Here is an 18,524-nt window from a genome sequence, read left to right on the forward strand (position 1 = left end):
CATAAGATCATGTGTACAGAAACTACTTTTTAAACTTTTAGGCAGTAAGTTATTCTTAATGATTTTATCAAATTTTCACATATCAACCATCTTCAGAGTTCCAAAACTATATTACTAAGTATTATTTTATGATCACTTAAGGGAATAATTTTAAGACACTGGACTATTTTCGGGACACCTGGGTGGCTCAGTTGGTTAAGCATTTGCCTCGGGCTCAGGTCATGATCTTGGGGTCCTGGGACCAAGCCCCATGTCAGGCTCCCTGCTCAACGGGCAGCCTACTTCCCCCTCTCCCTCTCCCTATCCCCCTTGCTTGTGCGTGCTCGCACCCTCTGTCAAACAAACAAATAAATATTTTTAAAAATTCTTTAAAGACACCGGCCTGGGGCGCCAGAATGGCTCAGCCGGTGAGTATCTGCCTTTGGCTTGGATCATGATCCCAGGGTCCTGGGATCAAACCCCACTTCGGGTTCCCTGATCCGCGGGAAGCCTGCTTCTCCCTCCCCACTCCCCTTGCTTGTGTTCCCTCTCTGTGTGTTTCTCTCTGTCAAATAATAAATAAAATCTTAAAAAAAAAAAAAAAAAGGGGGCGCCTGGGTGGCTCAGTGGGTTAAGCCGCTGCCTTCGGCTCAGGTCATGATCTCAGGATCCTGGGATCGAGTCCCGCATCAGGCTCTCTGCTCAGCGGGGAGCCTGCTTCCTCCTCTCTCTCTGCCTGCCTCTCTGCCTACTTGTGATCTCTCTCTGTCAAATAAATAAATAAAATTAAAAAAAAGACACTGGACTATCATTGGTTGGGTGGGGGGATGTGGATAGATTTTAAGTGACAGGAGACAGCTATATACAAGCTTAACTCTGATTTTGCTATAATCTTGCTACAAAATAGTATGCAGACCCAAACTGTCTTTCTAAATTCTTGCCCAATGTTCTTGGATTATCTGAACTCACAACTGAAAACTGACTGAGTTTGAACAACTGAAGTCTCTTTTAATTAATAAATGTTAATTTCCTCTTTTGAAAGCCAACTGCTTCTTTTGGAGGGAAAAAAAAGCAATTTCATTGGAGCTTTATTTCAATGAAATGTATTGGAATACATTTCCAATGTATTTACTTGGAAACCTTTAAAAAAAGGTTTTAGAAAACATACTTCTTCACTATAAATAAGTTTCCATATGAAACTGGTACAGCTGGGTCAATTTTATGGTACACTTCAAAATTTAATCTCACGGCTCTTATAAAATTCAAATATCCATTTCAGACTACGAAACAATCACATTTTAGCAATGTCAGAAGCTCTTCTTCAACTGAATCAGCACAACCAAATCCTGAAAAAATGCTCCCTTATAATTTTCTTTTTTCAAAGTGAGAGAGAACTTTCCTCAACAATAAAGCAGTGGCTGCTGGTGAGCGTAAGCCTGAGAAGCCACAGGTCAGGTTCAAGCCTCAGCGGCTGCCTCCAGTGAACAGTAAACAGGGGGCACCATCTCCTGGGACACCAGTGCGGGGGACTAAATGAAAGAGTGAGGAAAGAGCTGATGGCAGTGTCTAGCACAGGCTAGGTATTAGCCATCATCACACAGATTATCAACCAAAAAAAAAAAAAAAGAAAAAAGGAGCGGGGACTCCAATAACAGCTGGCAGAAAAAAAAAAGCAAACCTAGAGGCTAGACTTTGAAAAACATCAGCTTCTTCATTAAAAATGATTTACTGAAGCACGTAAAGTCTCACCTGGACCAGAAAGACAGAATTTTGCAATTCCAGTTTCAATGAACATTAATGTTTAAAGGAACAATAAGGAAATAATTTATGAGTGACTATCTAGCTGGGTCCTTCAACTAAGGGGATGGTTCCTACTCCCCTCCAGGTGGTCTTGGGTCCACGTTCCCTGACCCCCCGCTACCAGCCCAGGCTTACTGCCCCATCTCTGGCTGTTCCCCTGTATCCACACCCCTATGCACACAGTCCTATTGGATAAACTCTCTTCTGATTATCCTTATCTGACTGAGCCATCTGTTTCCTGTTGGGATTCTGAATTACGAATTACACAATCACTTTACACTCTGACTAGCAATCCACATCAGTTCTACATCATGACATGCTTTACACTTCCAGTATTGTTTTTCTCTGCCAATTCGAAGGAGAAAATATATCCCTGCCGTTGTTTTTACTCTTTCTTTTTAAAGATTTTATTTATTTATGTGACAGAGATCACAAGTAGGCAGAGAGGCAGGCTGAGAGAGAGAGAGGAGGAAGCAGGCTCCCTGCTGAGCAGAGAACCCGATCCCAGGACCCTGAGATCATGACCTGAGTGGAAGGCAGAGGCTTTAACCCACTGAACCACTCAGGTGCCCCTGTGTTTAATCTTATTTGATTATCAGTGACACTTATTATTTTTCATATATTTATTAGGCATTTTTAACTTCCTTTTCTGAGAATCACTTATGCCCTTTACCCATTTCTCTCCTGAGATCTTAGCAGATTTTTAAAAAATAAGTCTGAATGATCTTCACATATGTATGGGCTATTTCGATGAAAGGAATGAACATCTACTTAACTTAGCTTAAGCAAGGAGGGAATTTAGTCTAAGGGTAAGGGGCATCTCTCATGGAGACTCAATGGAAGGATGTAATTACACCTTGGGAAAGGACCAGGACTGGAGTGTCATGATGAGGCTGGTGAGTCCTCTTGACCTGTATTTCATTTCTACTTTTCTCTACACGTCAGTGTCATTCTGCTTTATCACCACAAAATGATTTTCACTGCTTCCTAGTCCACAACATAGAAAATGATCACTACGCACCTCCAAGTGAACAATTCCACTATTCAAAAGAGCAGCCAACAGATGGCAACCCTAAACCCCATTCCAAATTCCTAGGTCAGGTGACCAGCTGAAGGCAGTCATGTCCCACTAAGATGTCCAATAAGAGCAGGGAAGACACCTGAAAAAGATGACTAGCAGAGACCACAAAGATGTTTTCTGAAGTTTCAAAACCAATACACTGCTATGTTAAAATCATTTTAATGCTCACTGTTGTGCCTATGAAAACCCTTTTCTAATGTCTATCTAATAGTTTAAAATAAGCAGAATTAGAGGTGCCTGGGTGCTCAGTTGTTAAGTGGCTGCCTTTGGCTCAGGTCCTGGGATCAAGCCCCGAATCAGGCTCCCTGCTCAGTGGGAAGCCTGCTTCTCCTTTTTCACTCCCTCTGCTTGTGTTCCCTCTCTCGCTGTGTCTCTCTCTCAAGTAAATAAGTATTTTTTAAAATAAAAATAAAAAATAAGAATTATGAATACAGTATTAGGATATTTCATCCTAATTCAGTTCAAAGGTACATCCAAGTAATAAACAGAACTTCTCTCCGAGAGGTCAGACTTGAATGTTTTCATACAACTGCAGGCATAACAACAACTGTTGATGACAATGCTTAGTCACGGCATAATTTCAGACTTCACTAATTAAACGTGGCACAGTCCCACTAAATGGAAAACTAATTAAATGAAACTGCCTGGATTCATGAAAGTGAATTTCCTATGGGAAAAAGAGCTTTCACTTGTTAGCAGAAGATCTGTGCTTCAGCTCAGACAGACAACAGTTAGGAGCAGCACACCTGGGTGGGTGACCTCCAGGAAAGAACTCACAGCAAACATCCAAAACCAAACCTTTACAGAAAGAATATTACATCAAGGGCCAAAACACAAACCACCACAACGAAATATTCATTAAACTCTAACAATCCAAAGGTTTTTGTTGGTAGCGAAGACAGACTGCGAGGAGTGGACAAGAGATACTGATTAATTTTTAGCCAAGTTTATCAATCTCCAGACTTAAGCAGCTTCTGACTCTGCAGAGGATATCAAAGATGGAATACCTAAGTGACCTCACAGAACGTTAAAAATGAAAGGAACTGTACAGGTGATCTCAGCTGACCTCTCATTTTGACCTTGACCTGAACCAGTTCCCAACAAACTCTTCTCAAGCCTACTTTCTGGCTTCTCAATCATCCACCCTTTGCTCTAACTTCTTCATGCACTTTTAAGTCTCCTTTTCTTTTCTGAAGCCGTGTATCTGTTCCTCTGTGGGTTGGACTCTGTTTCCTGGAACAGTTAAGTGCTGCTTCCTTGATTTCTGATCAGACGATAAGCACTCTATCGTACCCAAAATTACCACCCATTTAACCAGTACCCCAGCCATGGTTTGGCCTCTTGTCTCCCACCCCACCTTTGCTTTTACCATGTTGGCCATGCCGATGAGAGCAGCTGTCACTTTCCAGTACTGTACAGGTGCCTCATCCCACCTGTGATGGTTATCAACTTCCAGGAAGCTCCAAATTCATCCTTTTTTACTTCTCTGTGAAAATGGATCTGGGCCCTTTAAATAGTTTTCCTCTGCTGGTAGGCACTAAAGTTCTGTCAGTAGGGGGCACTAAAGAGAAACTGGAGGAGGAATAGAGTCTCTGCTTCCTAGCTCTGGTCTGCAGCGTTCACTGAGAAGACCTTCTTTGGCATCTGCCCAAGTTCTTCTAGAACTTAAAAGGTCTGTTCTCATGAACAGCCAGAATAGATGCAAATAGTTTCTTAAACGGAGCTGAGCTCTGCCCACCTGGTCTGCCCAATCTCAGGTGTGATTTCCTCACTCTAAAGCAACATAAGAATACAACTTTCTTTCACAAGAAATCTTCTTAGATATGTGAACACCAGTATTTGCTTCTTCTTGCCTTCTTTTCACCAGATTAAGACTATCCGGCCCTTTTAATCATCTTCTGTAGAAATCCCCAACATCTTAATCTTCTTCTGGAGGCACCTCCCTCCCTGTAGCTTGCCAGTGTCCCTTCTAACGTACTGACTCAGAGAGGAACCACAACACCCGCAACGCCCTGACGCAGGACGCAGCCGGCCTGTGAGTCCTGACACGATGTAAGGGACTACAGCTTGTCAGAATTGGGATGTTCCACTCTCCCTCAGTCACTAAGGAGTCACACTCATCCCATACCTTTTTCCCCACTGAGACAGACTTGCTTTCTTCTAGGGTTGATACATGCTTACCAAGCCCAGATGAGAGTAAGAAGCCTCCAAAAAAAGTGAATTCCACAGGACCTAGGATGGTCGTTCATGTTGTAACAATGCCGAGCTAAGGCACAGGCACTATTAATAATATGTTCAGCTCAATGATAGTAGTTATTATGTATTTCCAATTACATGTGTTTCTACATAATCCACATATATAATAATATATATTAGACACATATATAATAAGCCCTTTAGACAGCTGTTTCATTAAAGCCTTATTAATGTTTCACAGACAATTAAATATAGTGTCCAAGTTCAAGGCACACATGAGTATTATAATCTGGCCATTTCATGATATAGAACAGCAATTACACTAAAGGACATGAAAAGCAATGGGAAAGGAAAAAATTTCTTCTATCTCCAAATTAATCAAAGTAATGCATTCAAGACGGATTAACAGTGGGAGTGCCGGGCTGGCTCAGTCTGAAGGGCACTCTCAATCTCAGAGCCGGCTGTGAAGAGTTCGAGCCGGCTGTGAGATTACGGAAATAAAACTTTTTTCTTTTAAGTAAATAAAACTTTAAAAACAAACCTAAAAAATGATCAACAGTGATATCCAAGCCTGACAAATTAAAATTAAAAAGCTAGTGTATAAGCCAAAGAAAGGTGATTAAGTAAATAACGTGATGAGGAGGCATTATACAAAATCATATGAATAAAACACTTTCTGAACATAACCTCAATCACAATGGATTATTCTCAGTATGTTATATACTAAGCTATATTTCATCCTAAAACACAGCATCTTTCAACAATCCTAAGTATCCAATTAAGATTGCTCTTTAAAAAAAAAATCCCTCTATTAGACCATATTTCTAACAGGCTAGCCTAAAAAATGCAATTAAATTCATATGCATTCATAGATATGCATAGTACTTTTATAATTTTTACCTACTAATCATCACAATTCCTCGAAAAGAAGCCCTTCCCTAAAACCATACTGTCAGCATCTTCTACTTTTCTTTCCTCTTCAGTGCATAAACTTGAATTCTGGCTTCCGCTTCTAATTGAACCATCAGAACTTATTTCCCTTCCTTACCTTACAGTGTACAAGTGAGATTACACCCTTTCCTATTAAGCTTCAGCCCGGAGGGCAGCTTATAATGAACCTAACAAGGCATCAAATGTTCCTGTTCTAGCCCAAATTAAAAATGCTACATTTCCACCATTACCTTTTTAAGTTTTCCAGAAAGAAATAAAGCTTCCCTGCAAACATCTATTGCTGAGGAACACATATAAACAAAAGTTCAACAGAGCCTTGGAAATTCAGTGCCCACAAAATACAAAACTCTCCTGTTTCTGGCCAAGGGGCCGGCAGCAGAAACAGCTAAATGTCAGTGGAAATCCATCTCTCTTCTTCCACGTTAATCAATTTCAGCCAGACTGTGGCTCCCTGCCAGGACTACATTCTCCCAGGCCCCTTGTAGCCAAATGTAGCCATCTGACACAGCCAATGAAATATTCAACAAATGTGAGCATGGGTGTTATGTGACATCACCAACCTCGCCTATTAACACTTTACAAGTACAAAAACAAAACAAATCAAAACAACCCACAGTCCTTTGACTTTGGAAGCCACATGCTGATAATGACAGAGAAAAGGGTCCCTGAATGACTGTGTGAGCAGAGCTAGGGCTGACCTAAAAAATAACTGTGTGGAGCAGAGCTAGGGCTGACCTAAAAAATTCACCTCAGAACCATTTCCCAGAGAGAAAAAAATGGCTTAAAAACTGTGTTTAGTTACTGTTGGGCCTTTGATGTCAGCAAAAGCTGAATCCTGTAGCTTATTCTCACCAATAGAGATACTAGAAAATTCATTTAGAAAATGATTTGGGAAAGGAAAAGGAAAAACAGTGTATAAACACAGACTGCTTTCTAACGGTGGATTCAGATTAAAGGCAGATGATAGCCATGGTTTAATGGCAACTCCCAAGATAAACAAACCCACTGGACTAAATGCTCGTGCTGAACCACTGCTTCTTAAACACTCCTTACCCAAGTCTTCACCACTCAGGTTACTTCTCCCACAGAATTAGAACTCACATGTAACAATCCTCCTAAATCAACACCACACTTTAAGAACAGCAAAGACTATTATCAAAAAAGAAGTAAGTGTCAACAAGGAGGTGAAGAAAAGGGAACTCTTGTGCACGGCTGGTGGGAATATAAACTGGTGTAGCCACTATAGAAAACAGAACTGGAGACTCCTCAAAAAATTAAAAACAGGACTACCGTATGATTCAGCAACTCCACTTCTGGGTATTTAGCAAAAAAAACCCCCAAAACCACTAGCCTGAAGAGATCTATGCACCCCCAAGTCCAGGGCAACATTACTTACAATAGCCAAGATACAGAAAACAACCTAAGTGTATATCGAAAGATGAATGGATAAAGAAAACGTGGTGTGTACACACAATGGAATATTATCCAGCCATAAAAAAGAATGAAATCTTGCCATCTGCAGTAACATGGGTGGACCTTGAGGACATTATGCTAAGTGAAACAGGTGAGACGGAGAAAGACAAATACCAAGAAGAGTCGAAAAAACAAAAACAAAAAAAACAAAAAACCACGCTCATAGATAAGAGAGAAGAGATGGGTGCTTGCCAGAAATGGGTGAAGATGGTCAAAAAATTATAAAAATTCATATCAGTTATAAAAATTCATATCAGAGGGAAGTAACTCACAGGGAACAGCATGGCGACTATAGTTAATAACACTGTATTGCATATTTGAAAGTTGCTAAGAGAGTAAATCTTTTTTTTTTAAGATTTTATTTATTTATTTGACAGACAGAGATCACAAGTAGGCAGAGAGGCAGGCAGAGAGAGAGGGGAGGAAGCAGGCTCCCCGCTGAGCAGAGAGTCCGACTCGGGGCTCTATCCCAGTACCCTGGGATCACAACCCCAGCCAAAGGCAGAGAGGCTTTAACCCACTGAGCCACCCAGGCGCCCTAAGAGAGTAAATCTTAAAAAAAGATCCCATCACAAGAAAAAAAACTTCTGTAACTCTGTATGGTGATAGATGTTCACTAGACCTATCATGGTGCTTGTTTTACAACACATATACAAATACCAAATCATTTATGTTGCACACCTGGAATGAATATAATGTGGCAGGTCATATCCCTCAATAAAAGAAAAAAAAAAAAAACAGCCAAGAAAATGCACACCCTTACACACCAGGCTCTCCTTAACTTATGCTTCATCAGATTATGTTAATCACATCCTTTAAAACTCCCGATTTGAAAGCTTATCTGAAATAAAACTAACCAAACTGGGCCACTTGGGTGGCTCAAAGGGTTAAGCCTCTACCTTAGGCTCAGGTCATGATCTCAGGGTCCTAGGATCAAGACCTGCATCAGGCTCTCTACTCAGCAGGGAGCCTGCTTTCCCCACCCTTTCTCTCTGCCTGCCTCTCTGCCTGCTTGTGCTGTGTGTCAAATAATTTAAAAAATTAATTAATTAAATAAAACTAATCAAACTGTCATTTAAGATTGCTGCTTTCTTTTAATGGAAAATACAACACATAAAGATTATTTTTATTAACTTTTTTAAAAATCTTCAATTATTCAAGGCTCATATCACAAAAAGTAGGGAAGAATGCTTCAGGTGTGCCCATCTGGGTGAAGTGAAGAGGAGGAAATCAAGAAGGTAAGACCTGAAGAGAGCCACCGTTAAGGAACTCTGTGATATTTAGTTCTTGCTCATCCATCCACTCCCCCTCTACCTGACAAGCATATATTATGCACCTACTGGGGCAGGGCAGAGGCCATGTGAGGTGAGAAGAAAGAGTTCTGACCCCAAAGTGCTGAGTGAATCCAGCTGGGAAAACCACACGAGCACAGCTAGAACACACAGTGGGATGCATAAGTGCCGCGGGAGGGGGAAAAGAATGTGGTTACTTCTGGTGGCACAGACCTGTGGACCTCAGCAAAATGGGGATCTGCAGCAGCGGGTGGGTGGGTACTGGAACTCAGCCTTGGGGGAAGTGCAGAACTCAGAAGAGTGAAAAAGGGTAGGTGATGTGGGGGGGGGGTCCAATGCTACCTCGGGGACATCACAGACACCAATTATAGGACATGGAAGGCACCAAGTACAAAGTGGGATGAAAGAGATAAGGCCACTGGATTTCTGGATCAACTGTAGCTTGTTTTATTTATTTTTTTTTTTTAAAGATTTTTTTTTTTTAACTTTTTTTTTATTTATTTATTTGAGAGAGAGAGACAGTGAGAGAGAGCATGAGCGGGGAGAAGGTCAGAGAGCGAAGCAGACTCCCCATGGAGCTGGGAGCCCGATGTGGGACTCGATCCCGGGACTCCAGGATCACGCCCTGAGCCGAAGGCAGTCGTCCAACCAACTGAGCCACCCAGGCGTCCCCTGTAGCTTGTTTTAAAGCTTTCTTGCCTTGGTTTCATGAATAACCAACCCATAAAAGGATAATTTACAAGGTCAAAAGAAACCATACTTTCTCCTGAAAAGTGGAAATTGCTTTATTATATATTATTTGAAACATTCTCAAAGCAGTCTTGCAAAAATGAGTCATCAGACTGTAAAATGTCATCATGAATATCCTCTAGCAAGGGCTTAGAGAGCCAGTGTTATGTTGAAATGTTTGCAGACAGTTTCTAAAACAATGTATTTTCAGGTTTATAGTCACAGTACTGTCAGCCTCTCTAATAAAAATGTACACTTATATTTCAGCTGCATTACTGGTGCAAAGAGCAGTTATTCGTCAAACACCTTTTAAAATCCTCTCTTCAAATAACCTACTCAGCCTACTGGGGAAACTCATACCAAAAACAAAATATTTAACAAGAGACAGCCACACATGAACACACACATCCGCGCCGTCAGTAAAAGAACAAGGGTTTGTCAGAAAGACCAACTTCTTCCTTCCTCCAACCAGATTCAGGACATTTATTTACCGTTATGCCTAAGAGGTTAAAAATAAGCTAAATCATCAAGTTCCAGAAATGTGATTTGAGCAATGTTTTCATTATAAAAGCATTCCTACAAAAAAACAATTGAGAGTTCCCAGTGGAATTAAATTAAATATCATGAGATTACCACTGTGTTCACAGCAATGTCATAAACCATTTATTCCATCTAGTAAGTACCAGAAGACCCTCAGGTACAACACCTACGTGGGGGATGACTCTTGCCAATCGGGAAGTCTTTTTCTTCCCTAAAGTTTGCCACAATAAAGCTCTGTGCACCTATCCGTTTCTTGATAGGAGGTTTAATGTTCCTGTCTCTTCTTGTTTCTGCTCACAAGCTACAGACGTTTCAACTCCGGCTTCATCCCTCGTTGCTCTTTCCATGTCTCCCTATTTCTTGCCCTGAAATCTACTGAGAGAAATTCTCTTCAGTAAACTTTGTTTAGAGTGGAGATTTCATTCATCATTTCTTACCAGTATTGTGAATCCTGAATAGAAAGCTAATTATCCCTGCCTGGGTGTCTCAGTCAGTTAAGCATCTGCCTTCAGCTCAGGTCATGATGCCAGGATCCTCCGGTCAAGATCAAGTCCCGTATCGGGCTACTTGCTCACCCGGGAGCCTGCTTCTCCCCACCCCACCCCAGATCCACCCTCCTCCCCATTTGTGCGCACACACGTGCACACTCTCTCTCTCCCAGATTAAAATACATATATAATTTATTTATATATATATATATATAAATCATCACATATATATAATCATCACAATTATATATATATATATATATTATATATATATATATATATAATTATCCCCAAAAGAGCTACCAAACAAAAGCCTGGACTGCGGTGCTCTCTATTCTTTTTTTTTTTTTTAAAGATTTTATTTATTTATTTGACAGACAGAGATCACAAGTAGGCAGAGAGGCAGGCAGAGAGAGAGGAGGAAGCAGGCTCCCCGCTGAGCAGAGAGCCCGATGCGGGACTCGATCCCAGGACCCTGAGATCATGACCTGAGCCGAAGGCAGAGGCTTTAACCCACTGAGCCACCCAGGCGCCCCTCTCTATTCCTTTTATAATGAAGCTGCATCTAAGGTAAAAATCATGATGTACAATCACATAACACCATTTAGGAGTTAATGGAATAGGAAACTCTGAGAATAAAGAGATTTCTAGGCCTTGGTAGTTGACCCAAATGAGATTGCAAGTCAGGTAAGGATAGCGGAAGTAGCAAAGAAGTAAGATTTAGGACAGGTTAGAGTAGTAAGAAGGAAAAAAAAGGTGGCGAGTAAACAACTTCACCTCATTTAAGACAAAACCGTACATGTCAATTACAACTCAATCAAAAAGAGAGAACCACAGCATCTAGATTCTTACAGCAGCTCAATTCAATCCAATCAATATTTATTGATTATCCAATCAATTCAATCCAATCAATATCCAATTCCTATAGGCGAAGAAGCACCTAGGAGACTGCAGGGAAGGCAGACACTGGTTTCCCACACTTTCTCAATTAACTACTTAGAACATATTTGTTCAAACACCAAAAGTTGGATTTCTTTAATTTCTTAAAACCTTATCTATGGAGGAACCTGGGTGGCTCTGTTGGTGAAGCATCTGCCTTCGGCTCAGATCACAATCCCAGGGTCTTGGGAACTGGTCCCATGTCAGGCTCCCTGTTCAATGGGAAGCCTGCTTCTCCCTCTGTCTCTTCCCCCACCCCCCACCTGTGCTGTCTCAGATAGATAAAAATCTTTAAAACAAGAACAAAATGTTATTTATGCACCACATTTTCCCATTAAAAGACAACTTCAGAAAAATGGGTGAGGAAGTGAATGGAGATAAAAATGAAGGTAGAGATGATGAAACCATGAGTTTCATTCATTCATTATGAAACACATAAAATGCTTATCATTTTACATTTGTTAAAAGGTGGATTGAAAATCTGACCCTAGGCTTTCCGGCAGCCAGCGCACAGGGAGAACAGCACTGGCCATGCACTCATTTCACTGCTGGTACACGAAACCCAGCATCTGGGAAGGAGAAACAAAGACCTGAATACTAAGACTAGACAGCAATTTCTTCTGGGAGTCCTCTTAAAGGGCACCTTTTAACAGACTACCATGTTTTTTAAAAGGTATCCTAATCTGGAAAATTCATTAAGAACATTTGGGTGAGGAATCCCATGCAGTCTGAACCATACAGCTCAGAGAACAGAGAATTGGTATTTGTTTTTTAAAAAAACAGGAAAATTCATACTGTGGTAAATTAAATGAGATTTTTTTTAAAAAAAGAAGATATTTCTGGAATATGGCTAAGATAACATTGTTTATTACCTATGGGTTTTCAGCCCACAGGTTAGCTCACAATGTCTATTATGTAACGGTTTTAGGGCTCTACTGCTAGATACTCTTGAATAAGCAACATTTCACAGATGAAAACACTGCTAATGACAGAAAGAAGTATCAGAGCGAGACTTAATCTGTTCTGACACGCTTACCCAATCAAATAAATTTCAATGCCTTTTCAAAGGGAAAACAGTTACTGAAACCACAAGGGAGAGCTGCCACTCTAGACTGAGATCATACAACAGGATTGTTCAGCCAGTAAGACAACCCATTCCGACAACTGACGATACTTTATTCAATACTATTTACATTCCCCAGTAAAAGTACACAATGACAATTTTCTTTTTTTTTTTTAATATTTATTCATTTCACAGAAAGAGAGGGTGAGCACAAGCAGAGCGAACAGGAGAGGGAAAAGCAGGCTCCCTGCTGAGCAGAGAGCCCAAAGTGGAGCTCGATACTAGGACCCTGGGATCATGACCTGAGCCAAAGGCAGAGGCTTAACCAACTGAGCAAACAACCAGGTGCCCCACAAAATAACAATTCTCTCTCTTTTTTTAAGGTTCTATTTATTTATTTGTGAGAGAGCTAGAGCATGGTAGGGGAAGGGGGAGGGAGAAGCAGACTCTGCCGAGCAGGGAGCCCAACTCAAGGCTCGATCCCAGAACCCTGGGATCATGACCTGATCTGAAGGCAGACGCTTCACTGACTGAGCCACCCAGGCACCCCTACAAAACAGCAATTTTCAAGATGTAAAGGGCTTTGGGGACCAATCAGACAAGTCTCCTTGTACAACAGGGAGTACAACATGCCCAAACAGACCAAGTGACTTGGTTCAGGGAACAATGGGACGGCAAGGCCAGGTGGCACTCAGATGTCCCAACCGCCCACCATCACCTAAATTAGCTGCTCATTTCTATTCTATGACCTAAACACATTCAGTTTATAGAGCTATCAGATCAACCAAGATTTCCTCAGGTTTTCTACCTTAGTCTCACAGGCACCTCATTCCACAAATATTTATCTGCCAAGATACAAAATTATTTTCTAGCTTATAAGAGTCTGCCATGAAATAGCACAAAATAGTCTGCCATAAAATAGTGTTTGTTAAATTTCAATGAAGAGTAAAATCTAAAAATAAAAAACCGAGCACGAATACTAATACCTAAGCACTGGGAAGATGGTAATGTTTAATATTTAACAAACTGGTCTAGAATGACTTTGCCCCAATGTCTTCTATAGCCCAAGTACAAACTCCAACATACAACTAAACACCCTCCTCGGGAGAGAGCTGTGAAACTAGTACCACAGAATACAGTGCACTAATTACAAACACAAAAGGTAGAATTGAAGGAAAGTGTCAAATGAAACCGACCTAAATTCAAAAGGTAAAAACAATTTCTAAATTAACATTTGGTGGTGGGATGAAAACATGTATTGCTTTCTTTCCAGATATTAAAAACAAAACAAAACACACATACCCAAACTGCTCTGCAAAGCACATTTGATTTTTTTTTTTTTTTTAAGTTTTAAACACAACTTTAAGGACTCAAATGCTGTCCTGGGGGGCCTGAAATCCTACCAGGGAGTTAGTTTCTCAAACTAAGCACCAGAAAACCCAAACTGAAAGGCACAATTATAAGGGCTTTCTGTTTAGCGATAATTCACCAGACGCTATTATCACTCAAAGCCGCGTCCTACAGAACAGAAAGGCCAGCAGGTGCCATGGATGCCCTGTCAACAGCTCAGCCTCAGCCAGCCTGCTGCTGACAGGCAGAGATGCTGACACTGGAACGGGATCTTAGACACCGGGGCATGCCTTGGTGAAAGGTAACACAACATGCTCTTGCTCGCTTACGCTTCCAAATTTAAAAAACAATCCCGGTACACCAAACGTATCCATGTTGACAAACGTTTTTCCACCCACAAAATACTGACTGTTACTCACTTACCATATGAAGGATGAGAACTGTATACGTTCCAAAATTACCAAATCCTCCTGTAAAGCACACCCATACTTTCAGAAAAGGTCAAATGTATTTGGGAATGCTTACCTGAGATATTATTAATGACAAGTCCTTGCAAGCTAAGATTTTTATGAGCTGTGGGGTTGCAAATTTCACTTTTGCTGAGTGTGTTTTTCCTGTTTTCATGGATGCTAGGGGTCTGAATGCGGCAAGAGTCCTATCTCTTATGACTCTCTCTAGTCACAGGACTCTTCATATCCAATGGAGAGACCACAAAACAGACTTTAGAATGAAAAATGTCCTTACGGCCAGTTAATATGATTTGCAGAGAATGGTTTAATCCTAAGTGGCCAGGATATCTGTCAGTTTATTTATTTATTTATTTATTTGCCAGAGAGAGAGAGAGAGAGAAAGAGAGACAGCCAGCAAGAGAGCCAACACAAGCAGGGGGAGTGAGAGGGGGAGTGAGAGGGGGAGAAGCAGGCTTCCCGCTGAGCAAGGAGCCCTATGCAGGATTTGATCCCAGGACCCTGGGATCATGACCTGAACCAAAGGCAGCAGCTTAAGAAGTAAATCCAGGTGCCCCTGTCAGTTTCTTTATTGTATGATTCCAAACAAGCATATAAAGAAGCAAACTCACAGGCTTGTCTTTCTTCTTTCAGGGGTCTTTTATGAAGCAAGTAAAATGATGGAAGCATTTCCTTCTAAAGTTCAGTAAATTGACTTAATAGCATGGACGGTCAAGACTTAAAACAAATATATGCAAATCAGAAACGAGCCAATGTAAGGCTTGAGATGATTACCTAGAGGCAAAGTACTAATCACTCTTCCCCTATGATTAACCCTAATAAGCCCTGCTCTATCATTTTCTTTCTTTCTTTCTTTCTTTTTTTTTTTTCTTTCTTTTTTTAAAGGGAATCCACATTCCTGCTGGGGCACGCAGCGGCACCTAGTGAGAACAGCATCAGGTGGGAAATACTGAGAAAGGGGCTTAGAGATGATAATTTGAGAATAACCTGAGGAATTCAGCCAGCCTTGGGCGCTGTAACAACTTTATCCCGGATGTTAAATGAACTTAACAGAAAACAGAATCAGTCATTTATGTTTAAATAGTGGTAGAGTCAAGGAGGCTCCTTGTGTTGGGCTGTTTCACTGTTTGGTCTATTTCTGACCAAGAAGTGCAACACCTTCTAATAAAGTACAATTTCATAAAGGGGAAGCACTGCTCTCCAATTTACTACTAAGTCTATCATTTTTTTTAAAGATTTTATTTATTTATTTGACAGACAGAGATTACAAGTAGACAGAGAGGCAGACAGAGAGAGGAATGGAAGCAGGCTCCCCGCTGAGCAGAGAGCCCGACGTGGGGCTCGATCCCAGGACCCTGGGATCATGACCCGAGCCGAAGGCAGAGGCTTTAACCCATTGAGCCACCCAGGCGCCCCCTAAGTCTATCATTTTAAAGAGTCTGCTCCTTTTCCTGGGTGTGAGTAGCAAAATGCCCTTCCTCGATCTCTCCCAAACACTCAGGGAAGGAATTTTAGACATGTATTTAATACTTCCTCCAACATTCAAAACTGCGAAGCCCTGAAATAGCTGGAGGGGGGGGGGGACCAGGAAGTGAAAGTGACAAGATAATGGCGTGGCTCCTTTTGTTTTTCTTGCAAACTGCACAGCTAAACGTACTTTTCTCTTTAACGACCTGAAACTAATCTACTGGGGGAAGAGAGGCTGAGAACTAAGCCTCAGAAACCACGCACTCCCCAACCACGCGCACCTGGAAGGCTCTTTCTAATGGGCGGTCCTTCCTCATCAGGCTCCGTTAGGGCTCCGGTGGGGCTCCATCCCAACCCGAGGTGCACGCCGCGCTTCCCCCTACCTCGGTCTTTTCTAGGGCACCTCCCCTCTCTTCCTTCTCCTCCAAGCAACGGTTCCACACAGGCCACACCGCAACTGTGTCGGGCCAGCTGTTACTCACCGACACACACTCGTGATTCAGCCCGTCTCAGAACAAAACGCGAGTTTTCCTCCCGGCTTTAGAAGGGAGGGGCGGCGGCTCGCAGACCGGAGATCTCACTTTCCCACCACAGTGCACGCTCGGGACAGGCCCCGTGCTCGGTCGTTTTCGAAGCCCCTCTCGCCACCCACGCCCGAGCCAACGGCAAAGTCACTCTGAAAACTTCCTCCCGAGCGCGCTGCAGCCGCGGAGAAACCGCCTCCCGGAGAGGTTCTGCTGCTCCCCGGGGCGCCGCCCTGTGGTCCCCGCACCCCAGCTTTGCGGAGAGGATGCTCGTCCTCGCCGCCCCGGCCTCGCCTTCCCGAGGCCCCGGGGCGTGACGCTGCCGGGGACCTGGACACCCACGTCTGCGGCCCGGGCGCCCACTTGTCGGGGTCCCCCCGCGCGCGGAGCCGGAGGGCCAGCGAAACGCCGGGAACTTGCCGGCCGCTCGGCTTTCGCTCCCGCCCAAGTCGCCCGACGCAAACTTTTCCAGCGCCCCCGGCCCCCGGAGCCGGGCTCTGTCTCACCTGAGGCGACGGCGTTCGCGGCCGCGGATGCACTCGGGCCCCGGGCCCCAGGGTCGGCAGCCACCGCGGGCGCGGCGTCCGGGCGCCCCTCAGGAGCATCATCCTGCCCGGCGCGGGCTCCCGCACAACTCAGCCGGCCATCGTCGGCGCCCGGAGGCTCGCAGCGCGCGCCCTTCGCGCGCGCAGCCCGCCCCGCGCCTCGCGCCTGCCCCCGCCTCCCCGCGCCGCGCCGCCGGGCGGGGGGCGGGCTGACGGGAGGGTGTGTCCCGCTTCCCGCGGCTCTCGTCCGCGCCCGGCGCCGGCCTGTTTTCTCTCCTCCGACCGAAAAAAGCGGAAAACGGGAGGGGCGTTGGTGAGCCGCCCTCCCCCAGCTTAGATTTCAGGGGGCAGCGCGAATTCCTCGCCGGCCCCTCTTTTTCCGGTGGGGGGGAAAAATCCGCTTCTGGAATGAACGAGAGATTGCGATCACACCTTGGGGGCTGCTGATTCCAACACCGCCGTTAATTCTGGGTACTTAGCGTCTCCACACCTGCCCACGGGGCAGAGGGAAGTAGGGTGAGGGGAGGAGAGCGTCAGGGATCTGGAGAGATGCAGGCGGGGTCCCTCTGGAAGTTAGCCTCCAGGACTGAGTGGGAGAGGGGCCGAGAAGCAGGTCCCCAAGCCTTCACGCCTCAGTTGTCTCCGAGGCTGTGCTAAGGGCAGCGATGGCTAGTGAAGGTCCATCAGAGGGTCAGCTCAAGGCCTGCTTTTGGCGGAGGTTTGCTGTTCTCGAGATGGTGGCCTGCCTGGAGGTCTTTGGGACAGTCTCTCTAGCACAGTACAGTTGACTTCTCTGTTCAATCACGTTTTTAATAGAAGGAGCTAAGGAACCCGAACTTTGTCTTCCCAGAAACTGGAAAATGTAATTTTTTTGTCTTAGAGACTTTTTGTTTATAAAAACAAATGTAAAAGAGATGCCCGTTAGTCGGTTAAGTGTCTGCCTTCAGATCAGGTCATGATCCCAGGATCCTGGGATGGGGTCCTGCATCAGGCTCCTTGCTCGGTGGGAAGTCTGCTTTTCCCTCTACCGGCCTGTCTCCCTCTCTCTGGCAAATAAATAGTCTTTTAAAAAAAAAATTTTTTTTTTTGAAAACCATTTCAGAGCAAAATAATCTTTCACATAGCTTGCTTAGAATAGAGTTCTTAGATAAAATGTCAGATGCCCAGTTAAATTTGAATTTCAGATAAACAACAAATAATTGGCAGATGTTGCATGACTGACACTCTTTAAAGAAAAATGAGATGCTTGGGATATATTTAGGTTAAATCATGTGTTATTTGTCTTTAATTCAAGTTCAGTTGTGCATCCTGTTGTCTTAATTTGCTAAATCTGCAAGAGGCTTAAGTTAATGAATCAAAGCTGGAAAATAATGCAACAGGTGGCAAACCTCTCCTGATAATGATCTTTGTTTATTGAAAAAAATGGAGGTCTCTATGACAACAAAAACTTTGCCACCATTAAAATCTAATTCATATATGTTAACTTACATGTGCATTTCAAAATACAAGTGTCCTGAGCAGATAGTGACACATGAAATGGTTAAGTCCACATGGGAAGGTAATTTACTTGAATTCTTTCCTAGTGTTCCAAATGAAAAAGAGTTTGTCTTGACTAGTGTGCATAAGACTGCAAAGAACAG

General features: G+C 43.2%; 1 protein-coding gene across 3 annotated transcripts in view; it reads right to left on the bottom strand.

Annotated features, from left to right (window-relative positions):
* MCUB (mitochondrial calcium uniporter dominant negative subunit beta) overlaps nucleotides 1-17,016 on the bottom strand; it is a 106,511-nt gene extending 89,495 nt beyond the window's left edge. The window contains exon 1 of one of the 3 annotated variants that reach the window (XM_044224278.1): nucleotides 16,846-17,016. In XM_044224278.1, coding sequence (XP_044080213.1) covers nucleotides 16,846-16,947 — 102 coding nt within the window. In that variant the 5' untranslated portion in view covers nucleotides 16,948-17,016. Of the gene's footprint in view, nucleotides 1-16,096; nucleotides 16,148-16,297; nucleotides 16,514-16,845 lie in introns of those variants that run through there. The other 2 variants (XM_044224280.1, XM_044224279.1) reach the window with 2 other exon arrangements.
* Nucleotides 17,017-18,524: the final 1,508 nt, after the last annotated feature.

This window comes from Neovison vison, chromosome 11 (assembly GCF_020171115.1).
Source record: "Neovison vison isolate M4711 chromosome 11, ASM_NN_V1, whole genome shotgun sequence".
Classification (NCBI taxonomy): Eukaryota; Metazoa; Chordata; class Mammalia; order Carnivora; family Mustelidae; genus Neogale; species Neogale vison.